General features: G+C 41.9%; 1 protein-coding gene across 4 annotated transcripts in view; it reads left to right on the top strand.

The window, feature by feature from the left end:
- LOC110502230 (serum response factor) overlaps positions 1 to 17,744 on the top strand; it is a 61,301-nt gene extending 43,557 nt beyond the window's left edge. For 2 of the 4 annotated variants that reach the window (XM_021580102.3, XM_090216587.1), the window contains exons 3-8: positions 11,352 to 11,595; positions 14,586 to 14,738; positions 15,372 to 15,473; positions 15,727 to 15,906; positions 16,349 to 16,425; positions 17,346 to 17,744. In XM_021580102.3, the coding sequence (XP_021435777.1) occupies positions 11,352 to 11,595; positions 14,586 to 14,738; positions 15,372 to 15,473; positions 15,727 to 15,906; positions 16,349 to 16,425; positions 17,346 to 17,441 (852 nt within the window). In that variant the 3' untranslated portion in view covers positions 17,442 to 17,744. Of the gene's footprint in view, positions 1 to 11,351; positions 11,596 to 14,585; positions 14,739 to 15,371; positions 15,474 to 15,726; positions 15,907 to 16,348; positions 16,451 to 17,345 lie in introns of all 4 variants that reach the window. The other 2 variants (XM_021580104.3, XM_090216588.1) reach the window with 1 other exon arrangement.
- The last annotated feature ends 305 nt before the right edge of the window (positions 17,745 to 18,049 follow it).

Raw genomic sequence — 18,049 nt, 5'->3', positions numbered from 1 at the left:
TCTTCCTCATGGACCTGTGACAGGCAGCCCTCACGGTGATCTCTCCTGTCAACGTATCTTTGTTAGATACTGTGTAGAAGACATGAATAACAATTATTTTTAGCTAGCAAATATAGCTAGCAAGCATAACTTAACCAAGCTAACGAAAATACGCACATTCTCAGGTAGATTCTGTCAACGTTACATCATTTTACGATGTAACTAGCTAGCTACAGTTAATTGTTAAATTACCTAATGATTGTAGCTAGATAACGTTATATCTGTCACTGACTTGGTACTCACCTTCATAGTTGTCTATGTAGCTTCCTATATACATCTTGAATCCCTTTTCATTCTTGCTAGCTGGAGTTTCGGAGGCTGATTTAACAATTTGATGTACATCATTAATATTAATTTGAGGCAAGTCCCGAAGACACCTAGTAAAAAATACTGTGACATAGTGGTAGTAATGGTATATTGTCGATAACAACTAGGATGACCTAAAAACACAATCCTATGGAACAATCCTTGGATAGCTTTTCAGAAATCACAGATAAATTGGTCCACATGGGAAACTGAAGAAACTGTATTTATTCCATGATAGAATTAAAAAGCCATTTTGGACTAACCAATGTAGATATTTTTAAATACAGTAGATGCAACTTAAGTTTCATATCAAGACATTTTTATTTGAAATCTTTTGGACATCAGAGCAAATTTGAGGGAATCCTATTTGAGTTAGAAAAGGATATTCATATGATAAGTAAGATATACAAAACCTTGCAGAGAGTCTATCCAACAGACAATATTGTAGAACAAAAATGATAAACTATTGGAAGCAAGACTTAAAAATAACTAATTGATGGGATATTGGAACATAACCAACAAAATTACAGTTCATGAAAATGTACGCTTAATCCAGTATAAATGAATGTATCAAATATATTACACGAGACTGTCACACCCTGACCATAGTTTGCTTTGTATGTTTCTATGTTTTGTTTGGTCAGGGTGCGATCTGAGTGGGCATTCTATGTTACATGTCTAGTTTGTCTATTTCTATGTTTGGCCTGATATGGTTCTCAATCAGAGGCAGGTGTTAGTCATTGTCTCTGATTGGGAACCATATTTAGGTAGCCTGTTTGGTGTTGGGTTTTGTGGGTGATTGTTCCTGTCTCTGTGTTTGCACCAGATAGGGCTGTTTTGGTTTTTCCACGTTTCTTGTTTTGTTAGTTTATTCATGTATAGTGTCTATATTAAAGAACCATGAATAACCACCACGCTGCGTTTTGGTCCGCCTCTCCATCACCTCAAGAAAACCGTTACAGAGACAAAATTCACATTCTACAGCACAACGGCAGAGTCATTTCTGAAGTGTAAAACTAATAACCACTCAATAATCCATGCCTTCTGGGAATACTATAAAGTCCAAAAGTTATGGGTGGAGTTCGAAAGTTGGTTGTTAGAAGTATTACAACGTAAATTAAATTTGTATCCATCTGTCTGCATATTTCAAGACATGGTATATCAGGGTGCAGGGAAATACTGATGGGTTGGATGATACTTTTCTCATCAATCTTGAAATAATGCATACATAAAAACTGGAAATTAACCAATACTAAATTTTTAACACAATGGAATGGTCAAATGCTTTATCAAAATGTTGAAAGTGTGTAAGCGACAGAGAGAAAAAAATAGTGCTGTTTTAGGCCATGTGGCTGAGAGTGATGTGGGCGCTGGGTCTTGGCAGGGGTGATGTTGTGGATTAAATCAAATCAAACTATTTGTTACATGCGCCGAAGTGTAGACCTTACAGTGAAATGCTTACTTAAAAGCCCAACAGTGCAGTTCAAGAAGAGTTAAGAAAATATTTACCAAATAAACGAAAGTAAAAAATAATAAAAAGTAACACAATAAAATAACAGTAACAAAGCTATAAACAGGGGGTACGGAGCGGAGGTACAGGTTAGTCAAGGTAATTTGTACATTTAGGTAGGGGTGAAGTGACGATGCATAGATAATAAACAGCGAGTAGCAGCAATGTACAAAACAAGTGGAGGGGGAGGGTGGGTGTCAATGTAAATAGTTTGGTGGCCATTTTATTAATTGTTAAGCAGTCTTATGGCTTGGGGGTAGAAGCTGTTAAGGAGCCTTTTGGTCCTAGACTTGGAGCTCCCGTACCGCTTGCTGTGCAGAAGCAAAGAAAATAGTCTATGACTTGGGTGACTGGAGTCTGACAATTATTATTATTATATAGGTCCTGGATGACAGGAAGCTTGGCCCTAGTGATGTACTGGGCCGTACACACTACCCTGTGTAGCACCTTACGGTCAGATGCCGAGCAGTTGCCATACCAGGTGGTGATACAACTGGTCAGGATGCTCTTGATGGTGCAGCTGTAAAAAAAAAAAAAAAAAATTGAGGCTCTAGGGACCCATGCCAAATCGTTTCAGTCTCCTGAGGGGGAAAAGGTTTTGTCGTGCCCCCTTCACGACTCCACTACAGCCCCGTTGATGTTAATGGGGGCCTGTTCAGCCCGCATTGTCCTGTAGTCCATGATCAGCTCCTTTGAGGGAGAGGTTGTTTTCCTGGCACCACACTGCTAGTTCTCTGACCTCTCATCGTTGTCGGTGTGTTGTCAGCAAACTTAATGATGGTGTTGGAGTTGTTTGGCCACGCAGTGGGTGAACGGGGAGTACAGGAGGGGACTAATTACACACCCCTGATGGGCCCTAGTGTTGAGGATCAGCATGGCAGACGTGTTGTTGCCTACCCTTACCACCTGGGGGCGGCCCGTCAGGAAGTCCAGGATCCAGTCGCAGTAGGAGGTGTTTAGTCCCAGGTTCCTTAGCTAGACCCAATAGACCAGAGGGTAGAGGTAGTTTATTTACGAGCAGACGAGTTTCATCAGGGTGCCCGCACATCGGCTTCTATATTGCCGTCTGTTTCTCTTCCGAGTGTTGGGGATTAGGGCCTGGTCTGTGTTGAGCAGTATGTCCTGTGCCGCTGACCTGTTGAAGTGTAAATCTTCATCCAAATCCAAAAGCTTTTTTCTGTCATAGGACATTTATTTCTTCTGCATTCAGTGTGCAGTCTGCTCTGCCTTTCCTGTCTTTTGGTAGTGTTGTCTGTCTTATATGAATGGCAGTGGCAGTATGAAATCAAACTTTTGGGGGCAGTTTCCTGGACACCGATTAAGCCTAGTCCTGGACTAAAAAGCATGTGCATTCTCCATTGAGTTTGCTATTCAGTCCAGGACTCGGCTTAATCTGTGTCCGGGAAACCCTCCCTCAGAGTTGAAAATAATCTAGATCACAATGACAGTCCATCCAACCAGTGTGTTTTGTAATAATACTGATGTTAAGGATTTCTGAAATAGCCCTATCAACAGGGTGTGTGTGTGGGTGGGTGTGTGTGTCTGATATGTAGACAATCTTTCCTTGCAGCCCACTCACAACAATGTTTACTGTTGTATACTATGGTTGTGACGATACACATCACAATAACTCTTTGGGCCTTTTAAAAACCTGCTGTATATGTAGACAATCTTTCCTTGCAGCCCACTCACAACAATGTTTACTGTTGTATACTATGGTTGTGACGATACACATCACAATAACTCTTTGGGCCTTTTAAAAACCTGCTGTATGTAAAATATTGTGTCCTATAATTTGGAAAATAAATAAATGTGACTCTGGATGGAAACATAATGATGTTTGTTTCCAACATTAGGGCTGTTTTCAACATCAGGGCTTTTCCTAAAGGAGTTAAATCTTTGTGTTTTGTTTCCTTGCCAGCATACTAATGAGTATTGTGATACAGGTATCATCCCGACCCTATTGTGTACCCTCACATAATCATGCTTATGTTATGTTATTATGATGTACACTATACTACCACTTCTTGCCAACTTATTACACAGCTTTGTTAAATAATTTGCATTCGTTATTTCTGTTTGTTGTTCGATTGGTATGATTCCACTCCGATGATTTTGAGGACAGAGAGACAATCAAGGCAAAACAATAAGGCTCTGTTAAAACATGTCATTAGTCCTATTATGCTGATACAAGCGGAGTACTTGACACTACTTTTCCATCCACTGACATGTGTTTACACTGGAGTAAATGCTGTGGTATTGATGTCCAGTAGGCCTAAGTGCAGTAAGTGGTTGGGTTCCGATTCTCTTTAATGAGATGTGTGTATTGGACTCGTTCAATCCCCCCATGCATTTACAAGCATTTGATTGGTTCAAGCAAGGGGAGTGTACATGAAACTGTATTGACTGACATTCGGCTACGGACATTTTCAGGTGTGTAAATGCATCTTAGGACTGTCTCCGACTAAAAATAAAATGGTGGTCGACCAAGAGTAGTCTGTTCTTTCGACCAATCGACTGTTCAATATTTTAAAATGTGTATTTTTCCATATATACAGTGACTTCGGAAAGTATTCAGACCCCTTGACTTTTTCAAAAAACCAAGCCATGAGGTTGAAGTAATTGTCCGTAGAGCTCCGAAACAGGATTGCGTTGAGGCACAGATCTGGTGAAGAGTACCAAAAAGCATTGAAAGTCCCCGAGAACACAGTGTCCTCCATTCTTAAATGGAATAAGTTTGGAACCACCAAGATTCTCCCTAAAGCTGGCCGCCTGGCCAAACATAGCAATCGGGGGAGGTGACCAAGAACCCGATGGTCACTCTGACAGAGCTCTAGTTCAAATGAAATCTTATTTGTCACATACACATGGTTAGCAGATGTTAATGCGAGTGTAGTGAAATGCTTGTGCTTCTAGTTCTGACAATGCAGTAATAACCAACGAGTAATCTAACCTAACAATTCCACAACTACTACCTTATACACACAAGTGTAAGGGGATAAAGAATATGTACATAAAGATATATGAATGAGTGATGGTACAGAACGGCATAGGCAAGATGCAGTAGATGGTATCGAGTACAGTATATACATATGAGATGAGTAATGTAGGGTATATAAACACAGTGGCATAGTTTAAAGTGGCTAGTGATACATGTATTACATAAAGATGCAGTAGATGATATAGAGTACAGTATATACATATACATATGAGATGAGTAATGTAGGGTATGTAAACATTATATTATATTATATTAAGTGGCATTGTTTAAAGTGGCTAGTGATACATTTTTACAGAAATGTCCATCAATTTCCATTACTAAAGTGGCTGGAGTTGAGTCAGTATGTTGGCTGTAACGGTTGTCATAGGTAGAAGGAGAGGACCAAGGTGCAGCGTGGTAAGTGTTCATGTTGTAAATTTGATCAAAACTGAACACTAAACAAAATAACAATGAGGAATAACGAGAACGATATAGTTCTGTCAGGTGATGCACACAAAACAGAAAACAACTACCCACACCCATAGTGGGAAAACAGGCTGCCTAAGTATGGTTCTCAATCAGAGACAACGATAACCAGCTGCCTCTGATTGGGAACCATACCAGGCCTAAACATATAAATACAACGCCTAGACATACAACATAGAATACCCACCCACATTACACCCTGACCAAACGAAAAATAGAAACATACAAAGCAATCTAGGGTCAGGGCGTGACATTGGCAGCAGCCACTCAATGTCAGTGGTGGCTGTTTATTAACAGTCTGATGGCCTTGAGATAGAAGCTGTTTTTCAGTCTCTCGGTCCCTGCTTTGATGCACCTGTACTGACCTGGCCTTCTGGATGATAGCAGGGTGAACAGGCAGTGGCTCGGGTGGTTGTTGTCCTTGATTATCTTTATGGCCTTCCTGTGACATCGGGTGGTGTAGGTGTCCTGGAGGGCAGGTAGTTTTCCCCCGGTGATGCGTTGTGCAGACCTCACTACCCTCTGGAGAGCCTTACGGTTGTGGGTGGAGCAGTTGCCATACCAGGCGGTGATACAGCCCGACAGGATGCTCTCGATTGTGCATCTGTAGAAGTTTGTGAGTGCTTTTGGTGACAAGCCGAATTTCTTCAGCCTCCTGAGGTTCTGTGTGGGTGGACCAATTCAGTTTGTCAGTGACGTGTACACCGAGGAACTTAAAACTTACTACCCTCTCCACTACTGTCCCGTCGATGTGGATAGGGGGGTGCTCCCTCTGCTGTTTCCTGAAGTCTACAATCATCTCCTTTTGTTTTGTTGACGTTGAGTGTGAGGTTATTTTCCTGACACCACACTCCGAGGGCCCTCACCACCTCCCTGTAGGCCGTCTCGTCATTGTTGGTAATCAAGCCTACCACTGAAGTGTTGTCCGTAAACTTGATGATTGAGTTGGAGGCGTGCATGGCCACGCAGTCGTGGGTGAACAGGGAGTACAGGAGAGGGCTGAGAACGCACCCTTGTGGAGCCCCAGTGTTGAGGATCAGCGGGGTGGAGTTGTTGTCACCTACCCTCACCACCTGGGGGCGGCCCGTCAGGAAGTCCAGTACCCAGTTGCTCAGGGCGGGGTCGAGACCCAGGGTCTCGAGCTTGATGACGAGTTTGGAGGGTACTATGGTGTTAAATGCTGAGCTGTAGTCGATGAACAGCATTCTCACATAGGTATTCCTCTTGTCCAGATGGGTTAGGGCAGTGTACAGTGTGGTTGCGATTGCGTCGTCTGTGGACCTATTGGGGCGGTAAGCAAATTCGAGTGGGTCTAGGGTGTCAGGTAGGGTGGAGGTGATATGGTCCTTGACTAGTCTCTCAAAGCACTTCATGATGACGGAGGTGTTGACGGTAGTCGTTTAGCTCAGTTACCTTAGCTTTCTTGGGAACAGGGACAATGGTGGCCCTCTTGAAGCATGTGGGAACAGCAGACTGGGATAAGGATTGATTGAATATGTCCGTAAACACAGCAGCCAGCTGGTTTGCGCATGCTCTGAGGACGTTGCTGGGGATGCCGTCTGGGCCTGCAGCCTTGCGCGGGTTAACACGTTTAAATGTTTTACTCACGTCGGCTGCAGTGAAGGAGAGTCTGCAGGTTTTGGTAGCGGGCCATTTCAGTGGCACTGTATTGTCCTCAAAGCGAGCAAAAAAGTTATTTAGTCTGTCTGGGAGCAAGACATCCTGGTCCGCGACGGGGCTGGTTTTCTTTTTGTAATCCGTGATTGACTGTAGACCCTGCCACATACATACCTCTTGTGTCTGAGCTGTTGAATTGCGACTCTATTTTGTCTCTATACTGACGTTTAGCTTGTTTGATTGCTTTGCAGAGGGAATAGCTACGCTGTTTGTATTTGGTCTTGTTTCCGGTCACCTTTGCCCTGGTTAAAAGCAGTGGTTCGCACTTTCAGTTTCGTGCAAATGCTGCCATCAATCCACGGTTTCTTGTTTGGGAATGTTTTAATCGTTCCTATGGGTATAACATCGTCAATGCACTTTCTAATGAACTCGCTCACCGAATCAGCGTATTCGTCAATGTTGTTGTTGGACGCAATGCGGAAAATATTCCAATCCACGTGATATAAGCAGTCTTGAAGCGTGGAATCAGATTCGTCGGACCAGCGTTGGACAGACCTGAGCGCTGGAGCTTCTTGTTTAAGTTTCTGTCTGTAGGCTGGAAGCAACAAAATGGAGTCGTGGTCAGCTTTTCCAAAAGGAGGACGGGGGAGGGCCTTATATGCGTTGCGGAAGTTAGAATAACAATGATCCAGGGTTTTACCAGCCCTGGTTGCGCAATCGATATGCTGATAGAATTTAGGGAGTCTTGTTTTCAGATTAGCCTTGTTAAAATCACCAGCTACAATGAATGCAGCCTCCGGATATGTGGTTTCCAGTTTACATAGAGTCAAATAAAGTTTGTTCAGGGCCATCGATGTGTCTTCGTGGGGGGGAATATATAGGCCTGTGATTATGATCGAAGAGAATTCCCTTGGTAGATAATGCGGTCGACATTTGATTGTGAGGAATTCTAAGTCAGGTGAACAGAATGACTTGAGTTCCTGTATGTTGTTATGATCACACCACGTCTCGTTCCTCTGTAGAGATGGGAGAACCTTCCAGAAGGGCCTTGAGTTTGCCAAAAGAAACCTAAAGGACTCTCAGACCATGAGAAACACGATTCTCTGGTCTGATGAAACCAAGATTGAACACTTTGGCCAAGCGTCACGTCTGGAGGAAACCTGGCATCATCCATACGATGAAGCATGGTGGTGACAGCATCATGCTGTGGGGACTGGGAGACTAGTCAGGATCAAGGGAAAGATGAACGGAGAAAAGCACAGAAAGATCTGCTCCAGAACACACACAACCTCAGACTGGGGATGAAGGTTCACCATTCAACAGGACAATGACCCTAAGCACACAGTCAAGACAATGCAAGAGTGGCTTCGGAACAAGTCTATGAATGTCCTTGAGTGGTCCACCCAGAGCCCGGACTTGAACCCGATCGAACATCTCTGGAGAAACCTGAACATAGCTGTGCAGTAAAACTACCCTTCCAACCTGACAAAGCTTGAGAGGATCTGCAGAGAAGAATGGGAGAAACTCCCCAAATAGAGGTGTGCCAAGCTTGTAGAGTCATACCCAAGAAGACTCGAGGCTGTAATCGCTGCCAAAGGTGCTTCTACAAAGTACTGAGTAAAGGGTCTGAGTACTTATGTAAATGTGATATTTTAGTTTTTTTTGTAATATATTTGTAAAGAATTTCTAATAACCTGTTTTGCGTGTAGATTGATGAAGGGTGGGAAAAAACGACTTAATTTTAGAATAAGGCTGTAATGAAGAAAATGTGGAAATAGTCAAGGGGTCTGAATACTTTCAGAATAAATACATATACATACACCTTAGCCAAATACATTTATATATACATACACACATATGTGTATATACACACATATATATATATATACATATATATATATATATATATATATATATACATACAAACACAGTTGAAGTTGGAAGTTTACATACACCTTAGCCAAATATATTTAAACTCAGTTTTTCACAATTCCTGACATTTAATCCTTGTAAAAATTCCCTGTCTTAGGTTAGTTAGGATCACCACTTTATTTTAAGAATGTGAAATGTCAGAATAATTGTAGAGTGATTTATTTTAGCTTGTATTTCTTTCATCATATTCCCATTGTGTCAGAAGTTTACATACACTGAATTAGTATTTGGTAGCATTGCCTTAAACAATTTAAACTTGGGTCAACTTGGGTAGCCTTCCACACGCTTCCCACAATAAGTTGGGTGAATTTTGGCCCATTCCTCCTGACAGAGCTGGTGTAACTGAGTCAGGTTTGTTGGTCTCCTTGCTCGCACACGCTTTTTCAGTTCTGCCCACAAAAGTTCTATAGGATTGAGGTCAAGGCTTTGTGATGGCCACTCCAAAACCTTGACTTTGTTGTCCTTAAACCATTTTGCCACAACTTTTGGGAGTATGCTTGGGGTCATTGTCCATTTAGAAGACCCATTTGAGACCAAGCTTTAACTTTCTGACTGATGTCTTGAGATGTTGCTTCAATATATCCACATAATTTTCCTCCTCATGAAGCCATCTATTTTGTGAAGTGCACCAGTCCGTCCTGCAGCAACGCACCCCAGAACATAATGCTGCCACCCCCGTGCTTCATGGTTGGGATGGTGTTCTTGGGCTTGCAAGCCTCCCCCTTTTTCCTCCAAACATAACGATGGTCATTATGGCCAAACAGTTCTATTTTTGTTTCATCAGACCAGAGGACATTTATCCAAAAAGTCCAATCTTTGTCCCCATATACAGTTGCAAACCGTAGTCTGGCTTTTTTTATGGCAGTTTTGGAGCAGTGACTTCTTCCTTGCTGAGCGACCTTTCAGGTTATGTCGATATAGGACTGGTTTTACTGTGGATACAGATACTTTGTACCTGTTTCCTCCAGCATCTTCACAAGGTCCTTTGCTGTTGCTCTGGGATTGATTTGCACATTTCGCAACAAAGTACGTTCATCTCTAGGAGACAGAACGTGTCTCCTTCCTGAGCGGTATGACGGCTGCGTGGTCCCATGGTGTTTATACTTGCGTACTATTGTTTGTACAGATGAACGTGGTACCTTCAGGCATTTGGAAATTGCTCCCAAGGATGAACCAGACCTGTAGAGGTCTACAATTCTTTTTCTGAGGTCTTGGCTGATTTTCCAATGATGTCAAGCAAAGAGGCACTGAGTTTGAAGGTAGGCCTTGAAATACATCCACAGGTACACCTCCAATTGACAAAAATTACGTCAATTAGCCTATCAGAAGCTTCTAAAGCCATGACATCATTTTCTGGAATTTTCCAAGCTGTTTAAAGGCACAGTCAACTTAGTGTATGTAAACTTCTGACCCACTGGATGGTGATACAGTGAATTTTGAGTGAAATAATCTGTATGTAAACAATTGTTGGAAAAATTACTTGTGTCATGCGCAAAGTAGATGTCCTAACCGACTTATCAAAACTATAGTTTGTAACAAGACATTTGTGGAGTGGTTGAAAAACGAGTTTTAATGACTCCAACCTAAGTGTATGTAATCTTCCGACTTCAACTGTACATACATACATACATACATACATACATACATACATACATACATACATACATACATACATACATACAGTGGGGAGAACAAGTATTTGATACACTGCCGATTTTGCAGGTTTTCCTACTTACAAAGCATGTAGAGGTCTTTAATTTTTATCATAGGTACACTTCAACTGTGAGAGACGGAATCTAAAACAAAAGTCCAGAAAATCACATTGTATGATTTTTAAGTAATTAATTTGCATTTTATTGCAGTTTATATGCATCCTACTTAAGACGCTCGCCTTTTTCTCCAATCCTTACATTTTATGGTTCTACAGAAGCTAATAAAGAGGGTAACAGAATTCCAAACATTCATTACTCTCGTAGGAGAATCTGTCCTCACCTCCTGACCTCAACCCCTCTTTCATCTAATATACAGATGTACATCTGTCTTCCCTGTTTCAACACATCGCTCTCCTCTCCTCCATCAAACACATTCCAAAGCCTTCTTCTTTCTTCTGAGAACCATTAACTTCTAACATAACCCAGTATCTTTCATTTCCTATCATTCATTTAATATCTCAATGTTCAAAGTTTAGCCAATTCCAACCATATACATACAATATATTAAAGGGTGGAAATGGCTACCTGCTAGAGTAAATCAATAGTAATTGCTTGGCTATGAACTTCCTCTCTACCCCATTAGCTCTAGTGAATAGTGCTGTCATGGGCTTGGTTTGTTCATTAAAATATGTCTGTCAGTAATTGAGTTAGTCAGTAAGTCCCGTGGATAAGAGCCAAAAAATACAACATTTTTGCACTTCCTGATGGAAACATGAAACTGCTATTTTGACAGCCCCACTCATAATTCATATTTTCCCTTCTTTCCCAGGACCAGCTAAAGCCTGCGTTCACGGTGGCCAGCCTCCCGGGCACCACCAGTACCCACACGCCCACGGCCCCCACCACCTCTACCAGCATGCAGGTAAGCAGCGGGCCCTCCTTCCCAATTACCAACTACCTGGCGCCCGTCTCGGCCAGCAGCAACGTCAATGCCAACGGCACCATTCTCAAGACCACCGGTGCCTCCGGAGGGCAGGTCATGCAGCTGCCCAGCGGCTTCACCTTCATGTCAGGTAACTATAGCTATGCTATGCTATGCTATGCTATACTTTAATAAGAAATACTATGCTATGCTGTACTATACCATAACCGGTCAGCATCCAGGGTCATGTTTTGACATTTTTTGCAACAGAAAATGAAAATGAGCGCCTGTATTCTTCTGCTTGGTGGCTAAAGGAGAAAACTCACCAGACCAAATATTTGTCTGTACAGTAGGGGGCCATTAGTTTGCCGTTCGTTCGCTTGCTGACTGTGCGCGGTGTGTTATAGGCACCATCCGCCAGTGGACGACTGACGGATTTCCTTTTTGCCCACTTCTACATGTAGAATTAGTTGGCACTAGGTTAGCAAATTATGTCTGGCACTCTGTTCAGAGGTACTAAGTACTCTCGGACAGTAGAAGCTCGACAATCCTACTGGTCTGTCTGTGTCTTAATGAACACAACCCATCTCTAAGGAGAAACGCATACCATTTACTGCAGTTTGTTTGTTTACTGGGATACATAGACATCTTTCTCTACAATGGAGTTGGTGTTCACCGGGATCAACTCGGTGACACATGCTTGTGTGTCACTCAAGAGGGTTAGTTCTTCACAGACCTGGGTTCAAATACTTTTTAAAGTATCTAAATTACTTTCACATATCTTTCAAAGTAAGTATTTGGATATTTTTTCTTAAAAAATACAAGTAGTTGAATATTTGGAAATGTATTTGGAAATACACTTGGTAAATTGCAATGTATTTGAAAATACTCAAGTACATTTTTTAATACAAACATTAAAGTACTTCCATGCATTTGAACCCAGGTCTTTTTGGTCCTAGGGGTATTTCAATTGTATTTGGAAACAAGTATTTGAAAATAGTTTCAAATAATATTTATAGGAAATATTTCTAAATACTTCAAATAGAAGTATGTAATTCTGCTAAATTATAAAAAATAAAAAAAATCAAATACACAAAAAATAAATATGTAGAATAGAAATACTTAAATAAGCGTGTATTTGAATCCAGGTCTGGTTGTCGACATATTTTTATTTTTTGCTTTTTCATTATGGGGTATTGTGTGTAGATTAATGAGGGGGAAAAAATAATTGAATCCATTTTAGAATAAGGCTGTAACGTAACAAAATGTGGAAAAAGTCAAGGGGTCTGAACACTTTCCGAATGCACTGTATAGCAAATCCTGTTATACAAGGGGCACATTTTATACACCATCTCTCTAGATGGATACTGTAGCTTTTCTGGCACGATGTGATGCGATGTGATGTAATGAGGGGTGTAATGTAATGCCTGGTTCCTCAACACTCTGTCTGAGCCGGGGCTCCATGAAGTAGGACTAAATAATAATCTCAGCACTAGCTGCCCAATATTCATTGAATATTCATTACTAATTATAGGCAGAGCTCGGCAGCCCTCTCCACGATGGCCATTGTGTTGGACCTTCCAATTATCCCTCTATTACAATGGAAATCAAAGGCAGGAGCTGCTGAGCCCATAGATGTAGACGTTTTCTTCCTGGATACTGGTGTTTTGTTATACATGTAAAACATAGCCAAACTGAGAGGACTTCCTGGAGATGTGAAATGCTCCATAAGGTAAACAGTTGATGTGGAGACGCAAGTCACGCTACTGCAACGAACCACCTTGAGGTCATAATTGCTACCAAAGGTGCTTCAACAAAGTCCTAAGTACTTATATAAATAAGGTATTTCATTTTTTTTTTTTTTCATAAAAAAAATAAAACAACATAATAACTTTGTCATTATAGGGTATTGTGTATTGATTGATGAGGAAAATTGTTTATTTAATCAATTTTAGAATAAGGCTGTAATGTAACAAAATGTGGAAAAAGTGAAGGGGTCTGAATGCTTTCCAAATGCACTGTATATCGCATACCAGACGGTGTCAGAGGAAGGCCCTAAATATTGTCAAAGACTCCAGCCACCCTAGTTATAGACTGTTCTCTCTGCTACCACACGGCAAGCGGTACTGGAGCGCCAAGTCTAGGCCCACAAGGCTTCTAAACAGCTTCTACCCCCAAGCCATAAGGCTCCTGAACATCTAGTCAAATTGCTACCCAGACTATTCACATTGCCCCCCCCCCTCCCCTCCCCTCTCCACACCACTGCCACTGCCACTCTCTGTTTTTTCATCTATGCACAATCACTTTAATTAATTAACTCTACCTACATGTACATACTACCTCAACTAACCGGTGCCCCCGCACATTGACTCTGTACCGGCACCCCCTGTATATATTGTTATTTTTTTATTTCTCTTATTATTATCCGTATTTTTTGAAACTACACTGTCGGTTAGGGTCTCGTAAGAAAGCATTTCACTGTAAGGTCTGTTGTATACGGCGCATGTGACTAATACATTTAGATTTGATTTGTATATATTCTGGTTCAGATTTGTGAAAACTGTAATATAAGGGGGCTGTCGCCTTTATAAAGGAATCTTTGATTCTGTATATTTGCATTGCCATGATTTCATTGTATTACTCTCACTGGAATATTGATATTAAAATAGGTAAAATCAGTACAGGAGGTCCAGGTCTCTTACAACTATGCAGTACTGGGCAATAACCACCTTAAAGCTTAGAAAGTCTTATGTCATGTAGTGGTACAGTCACTGATGGTAAGGTATTACCCTTGTTGTTGCTGGGTGAAGTCTGTATGTAGTGACAGTGTGGCTGAAGCTGTAGCTAGTTGAGGTAGCAGATCATTCTTCCCATCTGTCTTTACTCTCCCATTATGACAGCAGGCTGAAGGGCAGCTTGGGAGCCTCTCTATCCCTTTCCTCCACTCTCTCTGCACCACCTGTCTGGTACATGACCAGTGCCAGGTGGAACAACAAACAACTTAAAAAAACAAAAAAAACTCTGAAATCTCAAACCCTAATAGGGCAACTAAAGAAACTGTCAATGGACCATATGACCAAGTGTGTCTATGCAACACCCTCCCCCTGTTTAACTCTTCCTTTTCTCCTCTCCAACCGGCAGCAGGCACTTCGCTCCCCCCCGGCACGCCCACCATTCCTCTTAGCCAGCTGCACCAGCACTCCTTGGCCATCCAGGGGCAGACGCTCACCTCATCGCAACTGACACAGCAGGGCCAGCAGGCCGTCTTCCGCTTCCCCACTGCAGTCTCCCTAGGTCAGTCCGTCTGTCGAGAGAAAGAAAGAGAATAGTCTGTCTGTCGATAGACTAGTCTCCACAGGCAGACACAGACTAGTCTGTCTGTTGAGAGAGAAGTCTTGCACACTGCTAGAGCCTGGCGCAGTCCAGTCAGTGTGGTGCTGGGTATAAGATGTGCGCTACAGAAACACAGAGCCCTTTTTCTCCCCTTCCTATATCAATGGGTAAGCGGGCATCCCCTGCCCCAGTTGTGATTTTTGAGATTCGTGGGATGATAAGGCCGATGTCTTGAGGTCTTTATAAAATAAATGTGATTGTAATAGGGGGGAATTGGTTATAGGCCTTACTACATATTTCCATAAATGGCTAGTATTTATCTTTCATTTGTGCGGATGTAGTTACTCATGTTCTGATTTGTGCTCCGGGAAAAAATAGGGAGACTAGTCTGTCTGTCTGCAGAGGGGATGTACAATGGATAACAGGCATGAGGCAGGCATGAACTTTAGTTGATTATACGTAGGTGTATGAAACCATGTCCAAAACTGTATGGGTCGAAATTGTAGTATTATTATAATTTATGTGTTCTGACATTAAGATAGAATAGTGTACAGGTGAGTGAACAGGTGTTTGGTGTTGCCTGTTCTCCTCCAGGGGGAGGGATGACCCAGCAGCTGCAGGCCATCCAGGTGCACCCCACCACACATGCCAACGACAGCAGCTCGGAGATATCCCAGACCTCCTCTGTCTCCACTGGTAACTATCCTTTGATTAACACAGGGCTGTACAACTCTGGTTATGTGTGAGAAGCTGAAGCAATAGTCTAACTTAACTCTAACGTATCTCTCTGAGTGAGCTGAGTGGGTGAAGGTTGTAGTCTACAATACTGTTAGGAGGGGTCAACTAAGGTTGAACAGAATGGACCATCTGGTGGTGCCATCTGGTGGGCAATGTCTCTTATAAACTAATCTTTCTTTGTCTCACACACTTTCTTTTCTACTCCCCCCAGCGACCATCGTCACATCGTCAGTGCCCACATCTATGGCGGGTCACATGATGTACACCAGCCCCCATACAGTGATGTATGCGTCCACGCCCACGCTGGCCGATGGTGGCCTGGCTGTGCTCAATACCTTTTCCCAGGGCCCCTCGGCCATGCAGGTGTCCCATGGACAATGCCAGGACACAGGTGAGACCACGCTAGACTACAGTAGGCTACGCTGGGACACAGGTGAGACTACATCAGTCATGGGCTAATGGGGAACCAGGGAGGGGGAGGTTGATTGACGTATGAATTAGACCTGGGTTCAATAAGTATTTTTTTTCTTGCCAATATTTTTAGTTGGGCAGATTGAGCTTGGAACTTTCAAAATGCTCCCATTCCAGGCAGGCTCAATCAAGTGCTCAAAGGATGAAAACGCATCCTATTTGAACCCAGGTCTGGTATGAATATAGCTATATAGTCAGGACGTTGATTTTGACAGGCTAGTGAGTTTGATCATGACCCAAAGTGGGGTGGTATACCTTACACACCATGCACATAGTGTATGTATATATTCAGTGATAAAATGTTAGTTTAGATGAGAGTGCTGTGTTCTTCATGTTGTTTGTGTCCGTCTCTCTCTGGCTAGGTGCTGTCCCTCAGGTATTCCTTACGGCACCCTCGGGCACCATGCAGATCCCAGTCTCGGCAGTGCAGCTACACCCAGTACGGCAAGACCTACATTTTACAAGTGAAACTTTCATATTCTATCTGCAACCAGCATGCCACTGACCTGCACTAATGCATCCGGACAGAGCACTGTCTTCTCACTGTGGAGGGGTAGGGTTTGTCCTGCCTCCTGTACTGTTACTGTATGTGGATGATATAGTCCTATGACATTTGGACAACACGTGTGACACAAGCAAAACCATATGTTATTTGGAAGACTGGTTTTGTTACTATAATTGAGAAAGTCATGCAAGATTGAAATTTCAGATTGACTAAAGTTTAGGAACAGAATATAAGCCATTGTGTTTCAAGAGCCCTAGTTAGAGTACATAGTTACACTGTAACAACACAAATGACCAATCTTGTGCAAAGTGATACTTTTAGAAAAGGCTTTCTTATCTAAAAGAGATTATTTAAGTTAGTAAATTTAATGTCAATAATTTGGTGCTTAGGCAGCAGGGTTGGAGTCTATTCCATTTCAATTCCAGTCAATTCAGGATATTCTCTTAACAAATATAAATTAAGTGAATTAAGATCAAATTCGTATTTACAGTGAAGGCCTGGCAAGAGGCAAAAGGGACTGAAAAACAACAACAATGTTAGACAAAACGGACAACACAGACCGAAGAAACTGGCAACAGTACAAATACAGCACGAAAAAAACAGTGGATGTGTGTATGTGTGCAGGCGTGTGTGCGGGTGGTATCAATGCTTTTCAATGAGGAAAAATTGTCATTTGAATTTGGTTTAATTCATGAATTTACAGGAATGGAATTGAAATTAAATTGACCCTAACCTTGTTGACCCTAACCTTGTATTGTGTGACAGAAGGTTACTCAACAATCACAAATTAAAGCATGCAAAGTGGAACTGAGGTCTTCAGTGGCGCATGCTGACGTTGATGTGTTGTGTTGCAGATGGTGATTAGTCAGAAGTCGAGCTACAGCAGCAGTAACCTGACAGAGCTGCAGATGGTCAACCTGGACACCACACAGAGCGCTAAGAACGACTGACAGAGAAACACATGAAAACCGGCCAAATAGACAAGACTCTCTATTTATTGACGCCTTAGCACTTCATTTTACACCTCTGTTGCTTTACAGTAGAATACTGTAAGTAAACAGTCCATTCGGAAAGTATTCAGACCCCTTGACTTGTTCCACATTTTGTTACATTACAGCCTTATTCTATAATTGATTCAATTGTTGTTGTTTTTTCTTTTCCATCTACACACAATAGCCCACAATGACAAAGCAAAAACAGGATTTTAGAAATGTTTACACATTTATTACAAATTAAAAACTGAAATATCCAAAGTTTGGGGTCACTTAGTAATTTCCTTGTTTTCCATGAAAACATACATGAAATGAGTTGTAAAATGAATAGGAAATATAGTCAAGATGTTGACACGGTTATAAATAATGATTTTAATTGTGTCCTTCAAACTTTGCTTTCATCAAAGAATCCTCCTTTTGCAGCAATTACAGTCTTGCAGACCTTTGGCATTCTAATTGTCAATTTGTTGAGGTAATCTGAGGATATTTCACCTCATGCTTCCTGATGCACCTCCCACAAGTTGTATTGGTTTGATAGGCACTTCTTAAGGTCAAGCCGCTCCCTA

The sequence above is a fragment of the Oncorhynchus mykiss genome, chromosome 23, assembly GCF_057628025.1.
Source record: "Oncorhynchus mykiss isolate SJ-2025 chromosome 23, ASM5762802v1, whole genome shotgun sequence".
Taxonomy (NCBI): Eukaryota; Metazoa; Chordata; class Actinopteri; order Salmoniformes; family Salmonidae; genus Oncorhynchus; species Oncorhynchus mykiss.
Note: the sequence above shows the minus strand (reverse complement) of the source record. Positions and strands in the feature narration are given on the sequence as shown.